The following is a 15,227-nucleotide window of genomic DNA, read 5'->3' on the forward strand; positions in this document are numbered from 1 at the left end:
AACATGCCAACAAGCTGCTCTAACACTATATCCTTCTCAGTGTTCAAAAACTACTTTTGCATTTCAAGTCTGTGATTAATTATACAGAAGCACTAAGATCTGTTGGAAAAGCACAGTTCAGGTGTTCAGGGAGTTTAATATCACATGAACTCTGCTACCTGGAGAGCACAGCCCCTCTCGATTTCCCTAGCAGGTTTGAGTGCTCAGCAGTTCAGCAAATCAGACTCTTGAGGTCTAAACCTGAGCACATGAGGATCTCACACTAATGGGGATGTCTGAAGATACCTGAAGCTGTCTGGCTTGTTCAGCAGGATCCAGGGAGTCTGTGCCAGAAACAGGGAAGGAATCAAATTCCTCAGTATGTCATGAGAGCCCCTTTCTTACCCCTGCAGGAGCTAATCCAGCTCCTCTGACAAGGACATGGAAGGGAACTGACACCATTCTTGATGTATGTGCAGTTGAAAGCTTTCCTGCCTTTTTCTTTGGTTGTAAAGTCCATTTTTCATCCTGTCTATGGCTGCAGGTTGGGGAGGTCAGCACAGGGACATACATATGCTCTATGTCATCCCAATTGTTTGGATGTTTGAGTTGTTTGAAATCCTCCTCCCAAATGGCCTGCAGAGAAAGACCTATTTCCAAAAGAGAAGATGGCAGGGGTGGTAGTGTCTGCTGCTCACCAGACAGCAGCTGAGGCCAGAGTGAAGTGGGTCAGCAGGGATTTTCCCCTGCTAGTTGTCTGTCTAGGTCAGATGAGGTTATAAATGGTAAGGAAGAAGGGCCAGTGTGATCAGCACAATTTCAGAGGTAGCCAGTGTCCCTCACAGCTAGTCCAGTTCTTGGCAAGAAACACTGCAGGGCTCAACTTCAAGACCCTGAAACTATGTTTTCTCCCTGGATTAGTGTCTGCTAGCCTGTGTATCTGACAGTTTGGGCAGCAACCCTGACATTACTCTTACTGGAGTAAAATGGATCTTTTCACCTGGGAGGCTCTATGCTGGGGAGATGACTTGATACCACCACCTGTGTCTGATGTTTCTCCAGGGATAAAGGTGCCTATTGACCTGCATTTAAAGGAATACTAACACTAAAAACACCTCAGAGGAAAAGTTAGTGTCAGTATAGTTTTAATACCTATGTTACAGAGACCTTGCTCTAAACCATGCTAGATGGGATTGTTTTCTTGCTGTTTGTTCCAGTCTGTCCTGCAGACCCAGCAAAGATAGGAAGGAAAGTGTTGGAAATTATTTTGCCTTATGCACTATTCCATTGTGCCCCACAGGTTACTATCCCACTGCTGGACTTGTAAAACATGCGCCCTCAAACTGGGGCACAGAAGCAATCCCTGTATGAATGTTTGAAGTAAACTTTGCCTTCTTGCTGTGAGCTGGCAGATGGGCTATTGTTTGCTGGAGCCCTTCCTTCCTTACTCCATTACTCCCACTATTATTGTTCCAAGGAGGTTTCTACCAAGCATCTCTCCTGGGAAAATGTGTGCTAGGGCAACTTGGACCCAGGATGCAGTCTACTATGAACAGTGTGAATCTGTCCCAAATGCCTGCCCTGCAGAATGACTTTGGAGCCTGGAAGTTTTTCCATGGTAGAACTTCCTTAGTGAACTGGAAATAGTCTAGCTGGGCATAAATTTAGATCTGTACTCCATTGAGGTGCTTGGTGATGTCGGTTCCCCAAGCAGGGTGGAGTCTACTGCAGGCTGTCTCCAGACACTAGGCTGGGTAAATACTATGTTTGGTTAGGTAGACTCTGAACTAGCAAGTCTACCACATCCAGAATGAAGCAGGATACACTGTCCCTAGAGAGAATGGGCAAGGCCCGTATTCAAGCATCTTGTTGAGCAGCCAGTTTGGATGCTGTCACATCATGCTGGATAACTTCAATGTTTTCTGTGTTTTCAACTGCAAGCCAGGCTCCTTCAGGGGCTTTTGAGCGTTTGCTGCAGAGGCAGATCCTATTGCAGATGTACTGCCTGCATCTGTTCCCATCTCCTCCTGCTGTGAGTCACTCCTTCCTGGGTTGTCGGTTTTGCTGCTGCTCAGTGTGTTGGGTTGGCAGTGCACCTCAGCTCATTCAGGGTGGGAGACATTTCTCTTCTTTAGCACAGGGGGTAGCTTTGGTCCCAGACTCAGAGATGTGAGCAGGCAAAAGGCACAGCAACTTGTATTTTCCTTTCATCTCAGGAAAAAAGACTGCTCTGCAGTTTCTCCCTCCATTGCCTGCGGTTGCCAGATGGAACACTGTGTTACTACCCTGTTCTTGAAACTTCTGTGCGACCTCATCTTTGCCTCTCTAACAAGGGACCCAAAATGTCATACTGCCAAAGGTATCTTCCCCAGCATGTGGCAACAGGATTGCTAATTGCGCTGGGACAGGCGGGAGCCATTCCAGCCATTCCCTGGGTTTCAGATGCAAGCTGAATCATCTTGAAGCTTTATTCTCATTTTCCCCACAGTGACACACATTCCTGCACATTTTCCCTTGAGGTCTGGAGATGCAGAATGTACACAGTTAAAGGTTTCTTTCATCCCTTTCACACCTTCTTTCCTCCTTCTCCCCTGGCCATTTGCTTCCCTGGCTTGTCAGCACTGCAGAGTGAACCTGTACTCTGGTCTCTACCTTTGGGTATCAGGAGTTTGCTGCTAGCAAAGTGCCAAAGCTGCTGATTCTGCTGGTGATCTCTGGCAGGAAGGTGTGGCAGTGAGCTGGGAATATTTTTTTACCAACTTAGAATGAGTCAAAGTGCTAAGATTTGCCCATGTCTTTCAGCTTCACTGTATCTGGTATGTTTTGAAGGCTCTGTGAAGCTTGCAACCCCTCTAGGGCAGTTAGAAAATGTGGCAGCATCTGACTCCTTCTTACACCCACCAGGGAGGGCAATGTGTGTTGTGGGACTGTGTCCTGTGTGCTTGTGTCATGATGTGTAAACTACCTACATAGACTCCTTCAATGGATACCAGGGAGGGAGCTGAGTTGTCTCTTGGAAAAGCAGCAGCAGCAGCAGCAAGCCATCAAAAATGAAATCAGTTCTGTTGCCAGAATAATTACTTGATCCTGAAAATGCGAAGAAATTCTGAAAGAGCCTCTGCAGCCAAAACATTCTTCTGCTGACTGGTTTGCTGATAGGGGACAGAAAAATGGAGCACCCGTTCTAATTAGTGAGGGGAGCTTGCTGCCTCAGGATCAAAGGAGAACACTGTTTGCTGAATCAAGCTAAGATCAAAGTGTCCTACGTACAGGAAGGGCCCATTCCTCTTTCTGCTGATGGTGGTGTACCCTGCTCATCCTCTGGGCATGCTGCTTACAGGGTTGCTTAATTACTAAGTAAGGAGGAGACTGCAGTCACTGCACCCTCTCAATGGCAGAGGGGGTGTAGTGACCATTGTAATCCAATTCTGAGAGATGATTTGGTGGTGATCGATTCTTTGTCTCTCTGAAGTCATTAAACTTCTGAATGCTTAGAAAATACCTGGATAGTATAACTTGGCAGAGGGAGACTTCTTACAACATCCTTTGCTTGATTTTTCTGACCTCTTATGTGTAATTTGACTTAGTAGGCTGTACGAGTGTGCATATATCTATATTTGCATTATATCTACTCAAGGGAATTCAAGTCCTCATTCCTTAGGCTGCATTGAAAAATCCTTATCCCAATAGATATGCTAAATTTGAAATCTCTTTTTCCCTCTTTCCTCTGCCTCCCTCTTCTTGCATTAATACAAACCCAAATTTTTGCAATGCCTAATTTTGAAATGTTTAAACACAAATAATTTGGTTGAGTTTTCTTAGTAGTTGCCTTCTTGGGCATTCAGGTTTTTAAGAATATGTGACTTTGTGTGCATCCATCTGTGTTTTGGGCCACAAGTGTCGGTGTGGAAGAATGCTGTCACAAAAATACTTGCATAGATGGACAAATGCATGTGTAAATTTGTTACATTTTCTAGTGGTCTTGAGATGGTGCAGCTTCTGAAGAGGGTTTGGCCTTTGCTTTTTTGGCAGTCTCATTGGAAAAGGAGTCATGTTGTAGGACTACTCACCCAATGCTGTGCTAACACACCACTCTACCTCCAGTTCATGCTGCTGGAAGAGGACTGCTTACATTTCCTCTTGCCTTGTTTAAGCTTCCCTTTCAAAAGTGGCTGTGTGTGTTTTCCCCAGCTGTAGCCCAGCAGGTGCCACTCAGCTTAAAAAAATGAGTCTTTAGGTGGCACTTTCCTTGTATGCCAAAAGAGCAAAAACAGGGCCAAAGAGCAGCTGGCATGCCCTGAGCTGCATGAGGTAAAAGCAAGCCCGAGGACAGTGTGGTGTGTGTGGGGGTGCTCATCCTGCAGGCCAGGTTCAAAGCACTGCCTCTTGACAAGAGAAATTAATCCTCCTTCCTGCTCCCAGTGCTTCCCTGCTCCATGGCATTCACCTTAAAAGGGATGCTGTGGTGCCTTGAAAGGAAAAGGAGATAATGTGGGCTGTGGGGTATTGCAGCATAAAAGTGGGGTTACTGGCAGGAAAAAGGGAATATGTGCTTTCTTTCATTTTTAAAATTGCTCATGAATACATTGGGAAGTTCTCGAATGAAGCAAAAATTATTTTAACAGTGAATCAATTATGCATGTTCTATTTTAGTGTTTTTATTATTCTGCAGGATGTTTACAATCAACTAATAATAAATATTAGGAGTAGGAAGAGGGTGATTAGACATGAAAATCTCATCATCTTGATGACTGAGTGATTGATGTAACTAATCCTGCAAAGCAAACTGCAAAGTCTAACTTTTCCAGTAAATTGGAACACTCACATTTAAGTATTACTTTTTTTGAATGACAAGAATTTGAATGTGTCTTTTTTTATGAAACAGAAAGTGGAAGAGATAAGAAATGAGGAAAAACACATAGTGCTGTTCCAAATTGGATGAGTAGTTTCTTTTCCTCTCATGAAGAGGATCTCATGAAATCTATGCTGAATATAACCATGTTGGAGAGAGAGGTCAGTCCAATAGATTTTCAAATCATTGTGTGTCCCTGCACACTGGTTAGCACATGGATGATTCTAGACTGGATGTGTAGTCATGGCAAGATAGCCTTCAAATTTCAACCTGCAGAAAAGACAATTCCTTGTCTGAGTCATATTCAGTAAGAGAGATCTCCAAAGTTGACATGGATCACTTCTGGGCTTTTGGCTACTGCTGCTGCCTGGCCAGCCATAAGAAAATGAAGAGTCCAAATCCATTCCCAGCCTGTTGCCCCAGACACAGCTGGAAGGCAGATGCCCTGTGATAAAGGTGATGCTTATTACTGGCTCTTCAAGTTATTTACTTCTGCTTGCTACTGACAGACTTGCATAGGAGATTGATAGATTAAGCTTTTAACAGCTGTTTTTCATCCAGCCACCTAATTTTCTGAAAAGTTAGCACTGAAGATTAACTATTTACCTGGGAGTCTCCAAAATGTTCCATATTTTTAAATATGTCCCAAGACAGTGAGGAAAGTCTGACTCAGGGAGCTTTTTTTCCCACAAAGTAAGAAACTTGTGAACTTCACTTGAAGAGGTTAAAGTGAAATTTTGTCTGATTCTGTTCTGAAGCATTTCTGAGCCTCTCAGAACTACTTGGGGCTTTAGAGGTAGGAGATGTGGAGGAAGAAATGGAAGTTTGGAGGATGTGGCTGAGAATTTGCGAAGTCTTGAAGTACTGCAACTCTGGAGCAGTCAGTTCGAACACCAGAACACATGGAAGGCTGTTCAGGTGCTAGAATTTTCAGATTTGTAGCACCTGAACCTCAGCACTTAGAGGCCCTGGAAGTGCCTCTTCATTTCTACATTAGGCAGTCTGAGATCCTTCTCAGCAGACAAGCATATGGGAGACATTCACCTTTTCCTCAGACATTGGCCTGTTTGATTTCTTGGTAGTTCAGATAGAAAACTATTCTCATGAAGGATTTCACCCACAGCAAACCCCTGTCTCTGGGCAGAAAATAGAAACATTGCAGGCAGCCCTTCCTGGATGCAGCAAGAAAATAGGTCTGCAGACAGCACCTGCATGTTAGCAGCATTCTGCTATTGCCTTGGAGCTTGAAAACTCCTTGTCTTCTTCCCCAGTACTCTCCCACATGGTTTGAACAAGAAAATGGTGAGCTGTCATATAGAGACATAGCTTTTTGTAGTCAATATTTTGATTTTGTGAAGAAAAATGGTTTAAAGCATTTTACTGCTACTCAAATTGATGATGGAGACACCTTGGTTAGAGTCATTCAATAAGATTTTGGTGGTAGGAACAGAGATATTTCCCTGTGACTTGCAGTCTTAAAATGGCAGCCTTGAGCTGTACTGAGAAGCTGGGGCTTATCAGGCTTTCATCTTTGTCTAGTCTGTGTGGAAAGCAAAAAAGTGAATGGTGGACATTTTGGAAAATAATCTAGATTTGATGAGATTCTCCATTAGCAATAGTAATTTTTCATCAGCTAAATAGAAATGCCTGGACTGGAAAATATTTTTACTTTTAACCCTTTAATTTAAAAATATTGCTATTGCTAAAATGCTTCTGGTCTTGCTATACTTTATGAGGCATATAAGTGGGAGGAGAACTGTGTTTCTTGGTTAATATTGCAGGGGTTTTTTTTCTCTTTCTGTGGTGTTGGTTATCATTAAGATCAATGGGTTTGAAAACATATCTCATTCTCTTAGACACAGCTTGGTTTTTCTTATGGCTCTTTTCCTGTTGCCAAAAAAATCCCAGCTGTTCTCAGAGGCTCTGAAACTAGAGTGCCCTCACTTAAAATGACCACATATCTACATTTGTCTGTAAGAAAGGTCTGCATGACAGCAGAGTGATCTGTGAGGAAGGAATATAATTCCTTTTAGCCTGATGTAGTAGGAGTTGTGTAGGAGTGGGATATTGTGTTGTGACCTGCAAGGGTATGGGGCCACCTGCAGTGCTATGAACTGTGTGTCCTTCTCCCAAAATGCTTGAACTGTGTGCCCTTCTCTTTCCAGGTCTGGTGTGTCCTCTGGAGGTGTCAGTCAGTTCAGGGAGTATCCAGGTTGCCCGAGGCCAGACAGCAGTGTTGCCCTGCACCTTCACCACTAACGCTGCTCTCACTAACCTTAATGTCATCTGGATGGTCATTCCTCTTTCTAACGCCAACCAGCCTCAACAGGTAGGTCTTTTCTTACTGGGGCATGTATTTCCTTGGGGCTTTCCTGTTCCCCACCCCATTCTGGATGTAGGCCCTCTACAATGCTGAGTCTATTGTTGTCACAGAACTTCATTGTCCCTTCATGGTGGACATGCCCTCTGGATATTACATGAATCTGTTTTCTTCAATGTTTTGTTAACAGATGCACATGTGTCCTTGGCTGGATGTGTAGCTGGGGCAAATGTCTGTGATACTGTGTTGCTGTCCTGGGTCTCTAGTGGTTTCTGTGTTCAAAAGAGCACAGGAGATGTAATCCAAGTTTTGCTGCATTGGATATGGAATTTGGAGGGCCGGGAAGTAGCTGCAACTGTAAAACTGTGAAATCGATGTAAAATGTCCTCTAACACATAAAGTCTCATAGACTCATTGCCCCTTTTACTTCCCTTCTTATTTTTTCACTGTCTGTAGCTTTTGCAGGCCCATTCTTATGAATACTAGCAAATGAGATTACATAAGGGTGGGCACAAGAATCATAACCTGAGATATGCTGGCCTGTTTTTTGCCCACATCCTCTGAAAACAGAAGAATGCCCTTTCTCTTAAATACATCTGTCTTGGGTCACCCTGCCCTCACCACATTTTGTATTCAGTGTGAGAGCCTGCACTGAAGAGTATTTGCTCCTCAGGGATTTGGTCTGAGTACAGTCTTGACTGGCAGAGGCTGTGCAGGTTCAAAGGTTGCCCTGCCTGTCATTCAGCTCATCCCAAAGATCTTCAGTAAGCAGTGTCAAATCATGGCAGGATTTTACTGATGGAGACTCAGAATGATACTGTCCACTGGACAGATGCTTTCCATCAAAGTACTCACTGACCTGCAGAGAGCCTCTGCTTCTGTACATTGATCCTGTCCAGACAGGTAATGACTATCATGAAGGAGGCTGGTATTGCAAATCCAGCTATGCCAGAAGATTTGGGTATATTTCTGGTCTGTTACCTTTATGAACATTTTATTGACATCAAATGGGCTACAGAGTATGTTCCCCTTTTGGAAAAACACCAGTGCTAGGATGTATATTGAGGTTTGGTTATTCAGAGATCCTTTAGTAACTGCTCCTTTCAGCTTTGGAACCCCATGTTTTGCTTGCATGTTCTTCCTCCTTGCACAGCTCCTACACAGAGTGGTGTTTGAGCTTTCCTTTCTTTTGCAGGTTATTCTCTACCAAGGGGGTCAGATCTTTGGTGGTGCACCCCAGTTCTATGGGCGAGTGGGGTTTGCTGTGACAATGCCAACCACCAGTGCCTCCATCTTCATCAACAACACTCAGCTATCGGATACTGGCACATACCAGTGTTTGGTCAACAATCTTCCCGACCGAGGCGTCAGGAATATTGGAGTCATTGGACTTACTGTCTTGGGTGTGTTTATTGGTATTATGGGGAAGGGGGGTGGGGGGGGGAGGGAACAGAGACAAAGAGATCTCTGTGCACAATAGTGTATCATGAGCAATATGGTACTGTGTACCTTTGAGCACACAGACATCCTGTGGTGAGGAACGGGCTGCCTTGTGGGTACTGTGGGAGTTCGTAGGGTATGTAGACTTCATATGCAGGCAGTGTGTAATGAAGTTTAAAATTTGGTGGAGAGAAAGTTTATGTAGTGGTGTTGTGATATGGGGTTGTAAAGAAGCAGGAATAAAGTATGAGGGCATCTGGAGGGCTAAATGGAGTGTAAGGGGTTTGGTGCATAGCAACAGGAGGAGAGAATGACTTTATATCTTTCCATTAAAGCAGTTAGTTTTGGATGCTTCCATTGATGCTAAATACTCCAAAGTGCATGCCATTATAGGGATATGAAAGCAAAACCCAATCACAATAAGTTTTGTCTGCAGCTCTGTTAACTTTCACCATCCTTGCTGTCTCAAAGGCAGAAATATTCACCTTTTTCTCAAGGGAGGGATCTAAAAGAACTGGGTCCTGTGAAAGTCAGCAGTAACTGACTGTAACCTTGATGGGCTGGTGGGTCAGGAATCTTTGTGTGAATTGTCACCCCGCAAACCATAATGAGCTCTTGTCTGCTGCCTCATTCTTGTCCCCTTGACAGCTCATGCCACTGTCCTTGCTTTCCCCATCAGAACATGTCCAGAGTGAGCCTGCATTCCACTGTTTGGTCACATTTCCTGATTTGCTATCACCTTCCCCTCTTCTCTCGCAGTTCCTCCTTCTGCCCCGCTTTGCAGAATCCAGGGGTCCCTGGACGTGGGCAGCGATATCACACTGACCTGCAGCTCGGAAGAAGGCATCCCCCGGCCTACATACCTCTGGGAGAAACTGGACAATGTCCCCAAGTTGCCCCCAACTGCCACACAAGGTGCTCATTCTGTTGATTATCCTCTTATGTCTGAGCTGCCAGAGGTGGCATGGTTCACTGAGCATGCATGGTCCCTTTATCAGAACGAAGATTCCTAAAGCCCACGGTGGACTGGGTACCCTCCAGAGGCCACTTAAATTTTCATGGGTTTTTTTTGGTACAGAAGCATGTTCCCCATTGAAAAACAAGGATTGGGTTGAATGGAAGAGAGAGAGAGAGTGGTTGCTACATGTTGACATGTGGCTGGAAATTTCAGCTGCCAACTTACCTGCATTTTAAACCAAATGAAAGGCTTATAGAATGGAAATTGGGAAAAGAGAGGCAGAATCATCCCAGGAAAATACGGCCAGCTTCTCACACTGATGCCACAGTTCTCCAATAAATTACTCCCAGAGCTGCTTTTCAGTTATATAGAGAAGCAGGGCTCTGATCAAACTGGTGTTTACCAGCCTCAAGTCCCATCCATAAGTTTTCTTAGCCTAGGTGTCCTGATCATGTGCTGATAGCTGTACTTTTGCCCTTTATCTTGCTGTATTTGAAGAATATGCCAGCTTTCAGTTTCATATAATTCAGGAATGAAAATATTGGCAGAGCAGGAGACGGGGAGCCCAGGGATTGGGAAAGCGGGGGTTCTACAGAGCAAGACTGAATTCAACAAGTTGATCTGGGTATAGGTAATTTTGCATCTCTTTCTTCCCTGTTCTCACACAACACTGACAGTCCCAAGCTTTCATCTGCAGAAATTTCTCTATAAGAAGAGAAAGAAACATCTAGTGTAAGCTCCTTAAGGCCTAATCTTGTCTCTATGTGTGTATGTGCACACACAATGCTTCCGTCTCAAGGTTATTTCCTAATTTATTTCTCTCTTAATATTCTCACACCAAAATTCTCTATTTGCTGGCTTTGCCTTTTCATGGTTTTCCTCAAGCGGGGGAGGGATTTAAATCCTTCTTTTCTCTCTAACTAGACCAAGTCCAGGGCACTGTCACTCTCCGAAATATCAGCACTGTGTCCTCAGGTCTTTACCAATGTGTGGCTTCAAATGCCATTGGAACCAGCACTTGCCTTCTGGACCTGCAAGTCATTGCACGTAAGTATTTTGCCAGGGAAGGCTTGGCCACCTGCCTCTGTCTTGTGACAGTAAGGTGTGTAACCATATTTGCTGTGAGCCACCACGTGCCTCTCTATCAGAAGATAATCATGCCCTGGAATGGGAACATTGCCTTTCTCCCCTCCCAAGCCATGGCGGCTTCATGTGCTTACAGATGGCCACAGCCCATCCCTGATTTCTTCTCCATGCTCTGTTCAATCATCTCCACAGCTCACCCACGGAGTATTGGGCTGATCGCAGGAGCGGTGGCCACAGGTGCTGTTGTGCTCGTTGTTTGCATTGTGTTGGTGGCTGTAGCACTGTTCTACTGGAAAAATAAACACAAAGAAGAAGAAGAGGAGGAAATTCCTAATGAGATAAGGTAAGGGTCAGGAAAAGCTGGTGGTGGGCGACCTCCGAGGAAAAGCTGTGGCTGACAGGAGTGGAATTGGAAATCTTGTTTTTGTTAATCCTGGGGGTGTTCCCTGGGGTCAGGGGCAGATGTTCATATATATATATCCAGAAACTGGAGAGAGAAAATGAAGGATGGTAACAATAGATTTCATTTTCAGTATTGCCTTTAATGAGAGCTTTGGCTTCATGGAATCACAGAATGGTTTGAGTTAGAAGGGACTTTAAAGATCATCTAATTCCAACCCCTCTGCCAGCAAGAGGGATGGGACATCATGTTGTTAGCTCCATAGAAGGGTGATGTGGTGGGAATTCTGACCCATAATGCCAGACAGTGATAGCAGAAAAGCTCTGGAAATACAGCTGTGATATTCTCTGGTCAGAGGTTACAGTCACAGCTATCACTGTCTGGCACTGCCTGACTATTTTTGTAGACACATGAGCATGGGTCATTTGCCTCAGTGGCGAATTTGGCACATGGAGAACATGGGTAGGTCCTGTAGAGAGGGATGAGCAAACAGGTCAAGGAACAATGCTGATTCACATTGGTGCTGTCCTTCTCCTTGAATCGATGGTGCTGACCCCAGCATGGTGGTTGGGGGTGGTTGGACAAGTGGGCCAGTGTCCTCCCTATGCCCTCACACCTTCTCCTTCCCAGGGAGGACGACCTGCCACCCAAATGCTCCTCTGCCGCAAAGACGTTCCACGCTGACGCGTCCTCATCGGAGAACGACACCCTCACCTCCTCCAACACCTACAACAGCCGCTACTGGAACGACCCCAAAGCCAACCACGCCACAGACTCCTTCACCCGGTTCAGCAACAGCAACGATGCTCACCAGCCTCCCTTCTCCCGCTCAGGGAGCACCAGTGCCCGTCCCGTCTACGCCAACGGTGGCCACCCCTCCCCGGCTCCCCCTAAGACACTGGTGGTGACGGCCAGCACGGCGCCGTCGCCTCAGGAGGTGATCCGGAGCAATGGCTCTGTCAGCAGGAAGCCACGGCTGCCGCACACCCGTTCCTATGCAGTCAGCCAGGCCACGCTGGAGCGGATCGGGGCCGTCCCCGTCATGGTGCCTGCCCAGAGCCGGGCTGGCTCCCTGGTGTAGGACCGTGCTGGCGGCCGAGAGATGAGCATGGGGCCTCTCATCCCCAGTGGGGTGAAGCGACCCTACTCCTTCCTGAAAGGCAGCGAGGTGATGGGGGGTCACACACTTACCTCTCCACCTGCCCGCCCCTCTGGAGGCTGCTGCCAGCTGGTGGGACAGCCCTGTCCGAGCCGCTTTCCCCCCAGCTGCTGGAGCTCCCCGTGCCAATGGACACCTCAGATGTGCCAAGGCTGGAGGAGCAGGGAGGTCGGGATGTGCTCCCGGCTGCTGGGCCCCAGCTGGGACATGCACTCGGGCCTGACCCTGGGGGGAACTTTTGCTTTTATTTCCTGTTGGTTTTGTTGGGGACTGATTCCATCCATCTGGGTCTTTCAGGGAGGTTTGGGAGATATATATATATATTATTTTTTTTCCGTTGTTGTTGCTGTTTTGTTTCCAAGAGGACGACAACCTGCGTGGGGGCAAGGGAAGGCTGAGCAGCCCCAGCTTCCCACGGCCCTGGCTCCACTGGTGGATAAGGGAGTCCTGTGCACTGGGGCTGGGTGTGGGGAGGCATGGGACAGGCTGGAGGGGCCATATGAAGGCACAGCCATCAGCCCAGGCAAGGGTGTGGTTGGGTGATGGCATGGACTGGGAAGCATTTGTCTTTATTTTTACAGTTCTTACCCCCACCTCAGCACACACAGACACACACAGGCACACACACACAGACACATGCAGATCCTCAGATGGGTGTTTCTCCTGCACTAGGTTGGAGTACCACCAGAGCCCTGTTTATAGCTGTGGACGATGCAGCTGTCAGAGCATCTTTCCCTGAGACACCCGGTGCAGGGCGAGGCTGCACCTCTGCTGCTGCTGCTGTTGCTGCTGCTGCTGCTGCTCTAGGGCTTGGATCTCTTTTTTTTCCTTTTCTTGGGGTGTTGCTGGGGTTATTCAGGAGGCAGAGAGGAGCAGGGTGGTGTGGTGGAGCACCAGGCAGGTTCATGAGGCATCTGTTGCCCCTGGCCTGCTCTGGTTTAGGGCAAGTGACTTCAAACCCCACAGCTTTGATGTTTGCACGGTGGATTTTATTCATTAGGCTGTGCAGGGCTGGGCAGCATGGCAGGGCACATGTTGTGTTTGGAGCCTTCACAGTGAGGCCATCAGATTTTTCATTCCTGCTCTTCCACATGCACAGACATGTTGGCAGGATTTGTTTCCTGCTTTAGAAAGCAGAGGCTTAATGGAAGCCCACACACTATCTCTTTGCCTCCCCCATTTCCCTCAACGTCCTGGGACTGGGTACTGGTGGCATCTGCCAGTGGCCCTGCCATCTCCTTGCAGCCTGGCAGGTGGTTGTGGCTGGCACCTCTACTTTTTTCTATTGCAACTAAATAGCCTTAATCAAAGCCAAGAGTTGAAACCTCTGAAGGAACCTGATGCCATTTGGAGGGCTGGACTGAGGGCTGGGATTTCCCCTCCTAGAGAGCACTAGTTCAAAGAGGCCACACCTGGACAGCGGTTTTGGCCCTCCTGCATAACACCAAGCCTTGCACAGGCAAAGGCAGTGATCACCTCAAAAAGCACCAGAGCCCTCCCAGGTCTGCTCTTGGAAAAGCAATGTGGGGAGTCACAGGTGACTTTCCATAGTTCTCACATTGGAAAAAGGGTCTGTTTAAGCCAACAGATTCTTCCTCATCACCACTTTCCTTGTCCTGGCACGGCTTTACTTTCCCTAGCAGTGCACAAACCTTGGGCAGGGCCTTCTACCTGAGCAGTACAAATGCAAGCACAGACTCTGAGGAAGAGGAGGGAGAGGTGAGGGCTGGGTTCCCACATGGACACACTGGCTTTTTGGAAGACTGGGAGCTCCCAAGCAGCACTAGGTTTGAAGCTTGGCTGAGATTTTGTGCCTTCTTTTCTTAAAATAAAATAAATTAAAAAAAAAAAAGAAAAAAGAAAAGAAAAAGTAGATTAAAAAATCCAACTTCCCTTCTTTCCCCCTCTGCAGCACTGCATCCAGAATGTGTGCAAACCCCCCTGGTGGTGCAGGCAGGCGGCTGCTCTGTGTGCACACATTTCATTGGAGCACTCCTGTTTCCTGTCTGCCTGCTCGCTTTGCTGCTGGGTGGTAGGATTGATGGGGGAAGAAGAGTGGCTTTAGAAACCCTAATGTGGAAGAAAAAAACCCCAAAACAATCAAAGAAAAGCCCAGACACATTCTCTCTGCTTTTGAACAACCCCTGTGTGACATTTACAGGAACACTGCCCTCAGCAGGCACCCTCCTTGACTGGGAAAGCTCTTCTGGTTCCTACCCTCCATAAGACTGTTTGCTCCTCTTTCTTTGTTCTTTCTAATTGTATAAAATTCAATAAAAATTTATTCATATAAAAAAAGGACTTCTGCCTGCCTGCTGCTGCTTTTTATTTTCTTTCTCCTACCTAATTCTGTAACTACAATGACTTTGGCCATTAATATTTATCCTTGATGTGACTGGCAGTAGGCAGTGACCACGCAACCGAGAGCTGAATGTTATTAGGCCAGACTATTTGGTAGTGAGCTCTGGTACTAGAGCCTTGTTTTTCTCATTCATAATAGTCTGACACATTGCCCTTGAATGTACAATTTCCCAGGCTTGCAAGGTCGCTATTTCTCTAGACAAAGGTGAGTTTTATTTTCTGTCATTAGGTGGGGAGACCCTACATTCCTTTGAGTGATGTGGGAAAATGTTTTTTTATAATTGCCAAATTTTGCTCACGTATTGGTTTTCCAATCAAAAACATGGCATGTTTATCCCAGATTCAAAATCTAAGGCAGTCACTGTCTTTCTTGGGCATTCAAATAAGTTTGATGGGAGAAACTATTAGGAATTTAACAGAAGTGCTGATCCCCATAGACAGAGCATGTGAAGTTTCAGTGTTTGAGCATTCACACTCTCAGGGCATAAGGGGACTGCAAAGCATACCCTTCTTAGTCTGTATCAACAGCTGCTACCAGAAGGTTATTATTAATTAGGGCAGCCTGATGTTTTGCCAGGGATTTTGCATTTTTTCTCTCCATGTTTCATTTTCCCTATTTCTTCTCTAAAATCCCACAGATATTCTGAGAGTGATTATTAAAACCAGAAACTT

The 15,227-nt window shown here is 46.2% G+C and overlaps 1 protein-coding gene across 5 annotated transcripts in view; it reads left to right on the forward strand.

Annotated features, from left to right (window-relative positions):
* The window catches only part of IGSF11 (immunoglobulin superfamily member 11), a gene marked incomplete at its 5' end in the record, with an annotated part of 124,979 nt that extends 110,915 nt beyond the window's left edge, over nucleotides 1-14,064 (forward strand). For 4 of the 5 annotated variants that reach the window (XM_083855060.1, XM_083855059.1, XM_083855063.1 and 1 more), the window contains 6 exons: nucleotides 6,997-7,160; nucleotides 8,347-8,554; nucleotides 9,351-9,506; nucleotides 10,474-10,596; nucleotides 10,828-10,978; nucleotides 11,666-14,064. In XM_083855060.1, the coding sequence (XP_083711186.1) occupies nucleotides 6,997-7,160; nucleotides 8,347-8,554; nucleotides 9,351-9,506; nucleotides 10,474-10,596; nucleotides 10,828-10,978; nucleotides 11,666-12,116 (1,253 nt within the window). In that variant the 3' untranslated portion in view covers nucleotides 12,117-14,064. The remainder of the gene's footprint in view (nucleotides 1-6,996; nucleotides 7,161-8,346; nucleotides 8,555-9,350; nucleotides 9,507-10,473; nucleotides 10,597-10,827; nucleotides 10,979-11,665) is intronic. The other variant, XM_083855062.1, reaches the window with a different exon arrangement.
* Between the last annotated feature and the right edge of the window lie 1,163 nt (nucleotides 14,065-15,227).

The sequence above is a fragment of the Zosterops lateralis genome (genome assembly GCF_965231275.1).
Source record: "Zosterops lateralis genome assembly, chromosome: 2".
In the NCBI taxonomy this organism is placed as follows: Eukaryota; Metazoa; Chordata; class Aves; order Passeriformes; family Zosteropidae; genus Zosterops; species Zosterops lateralis.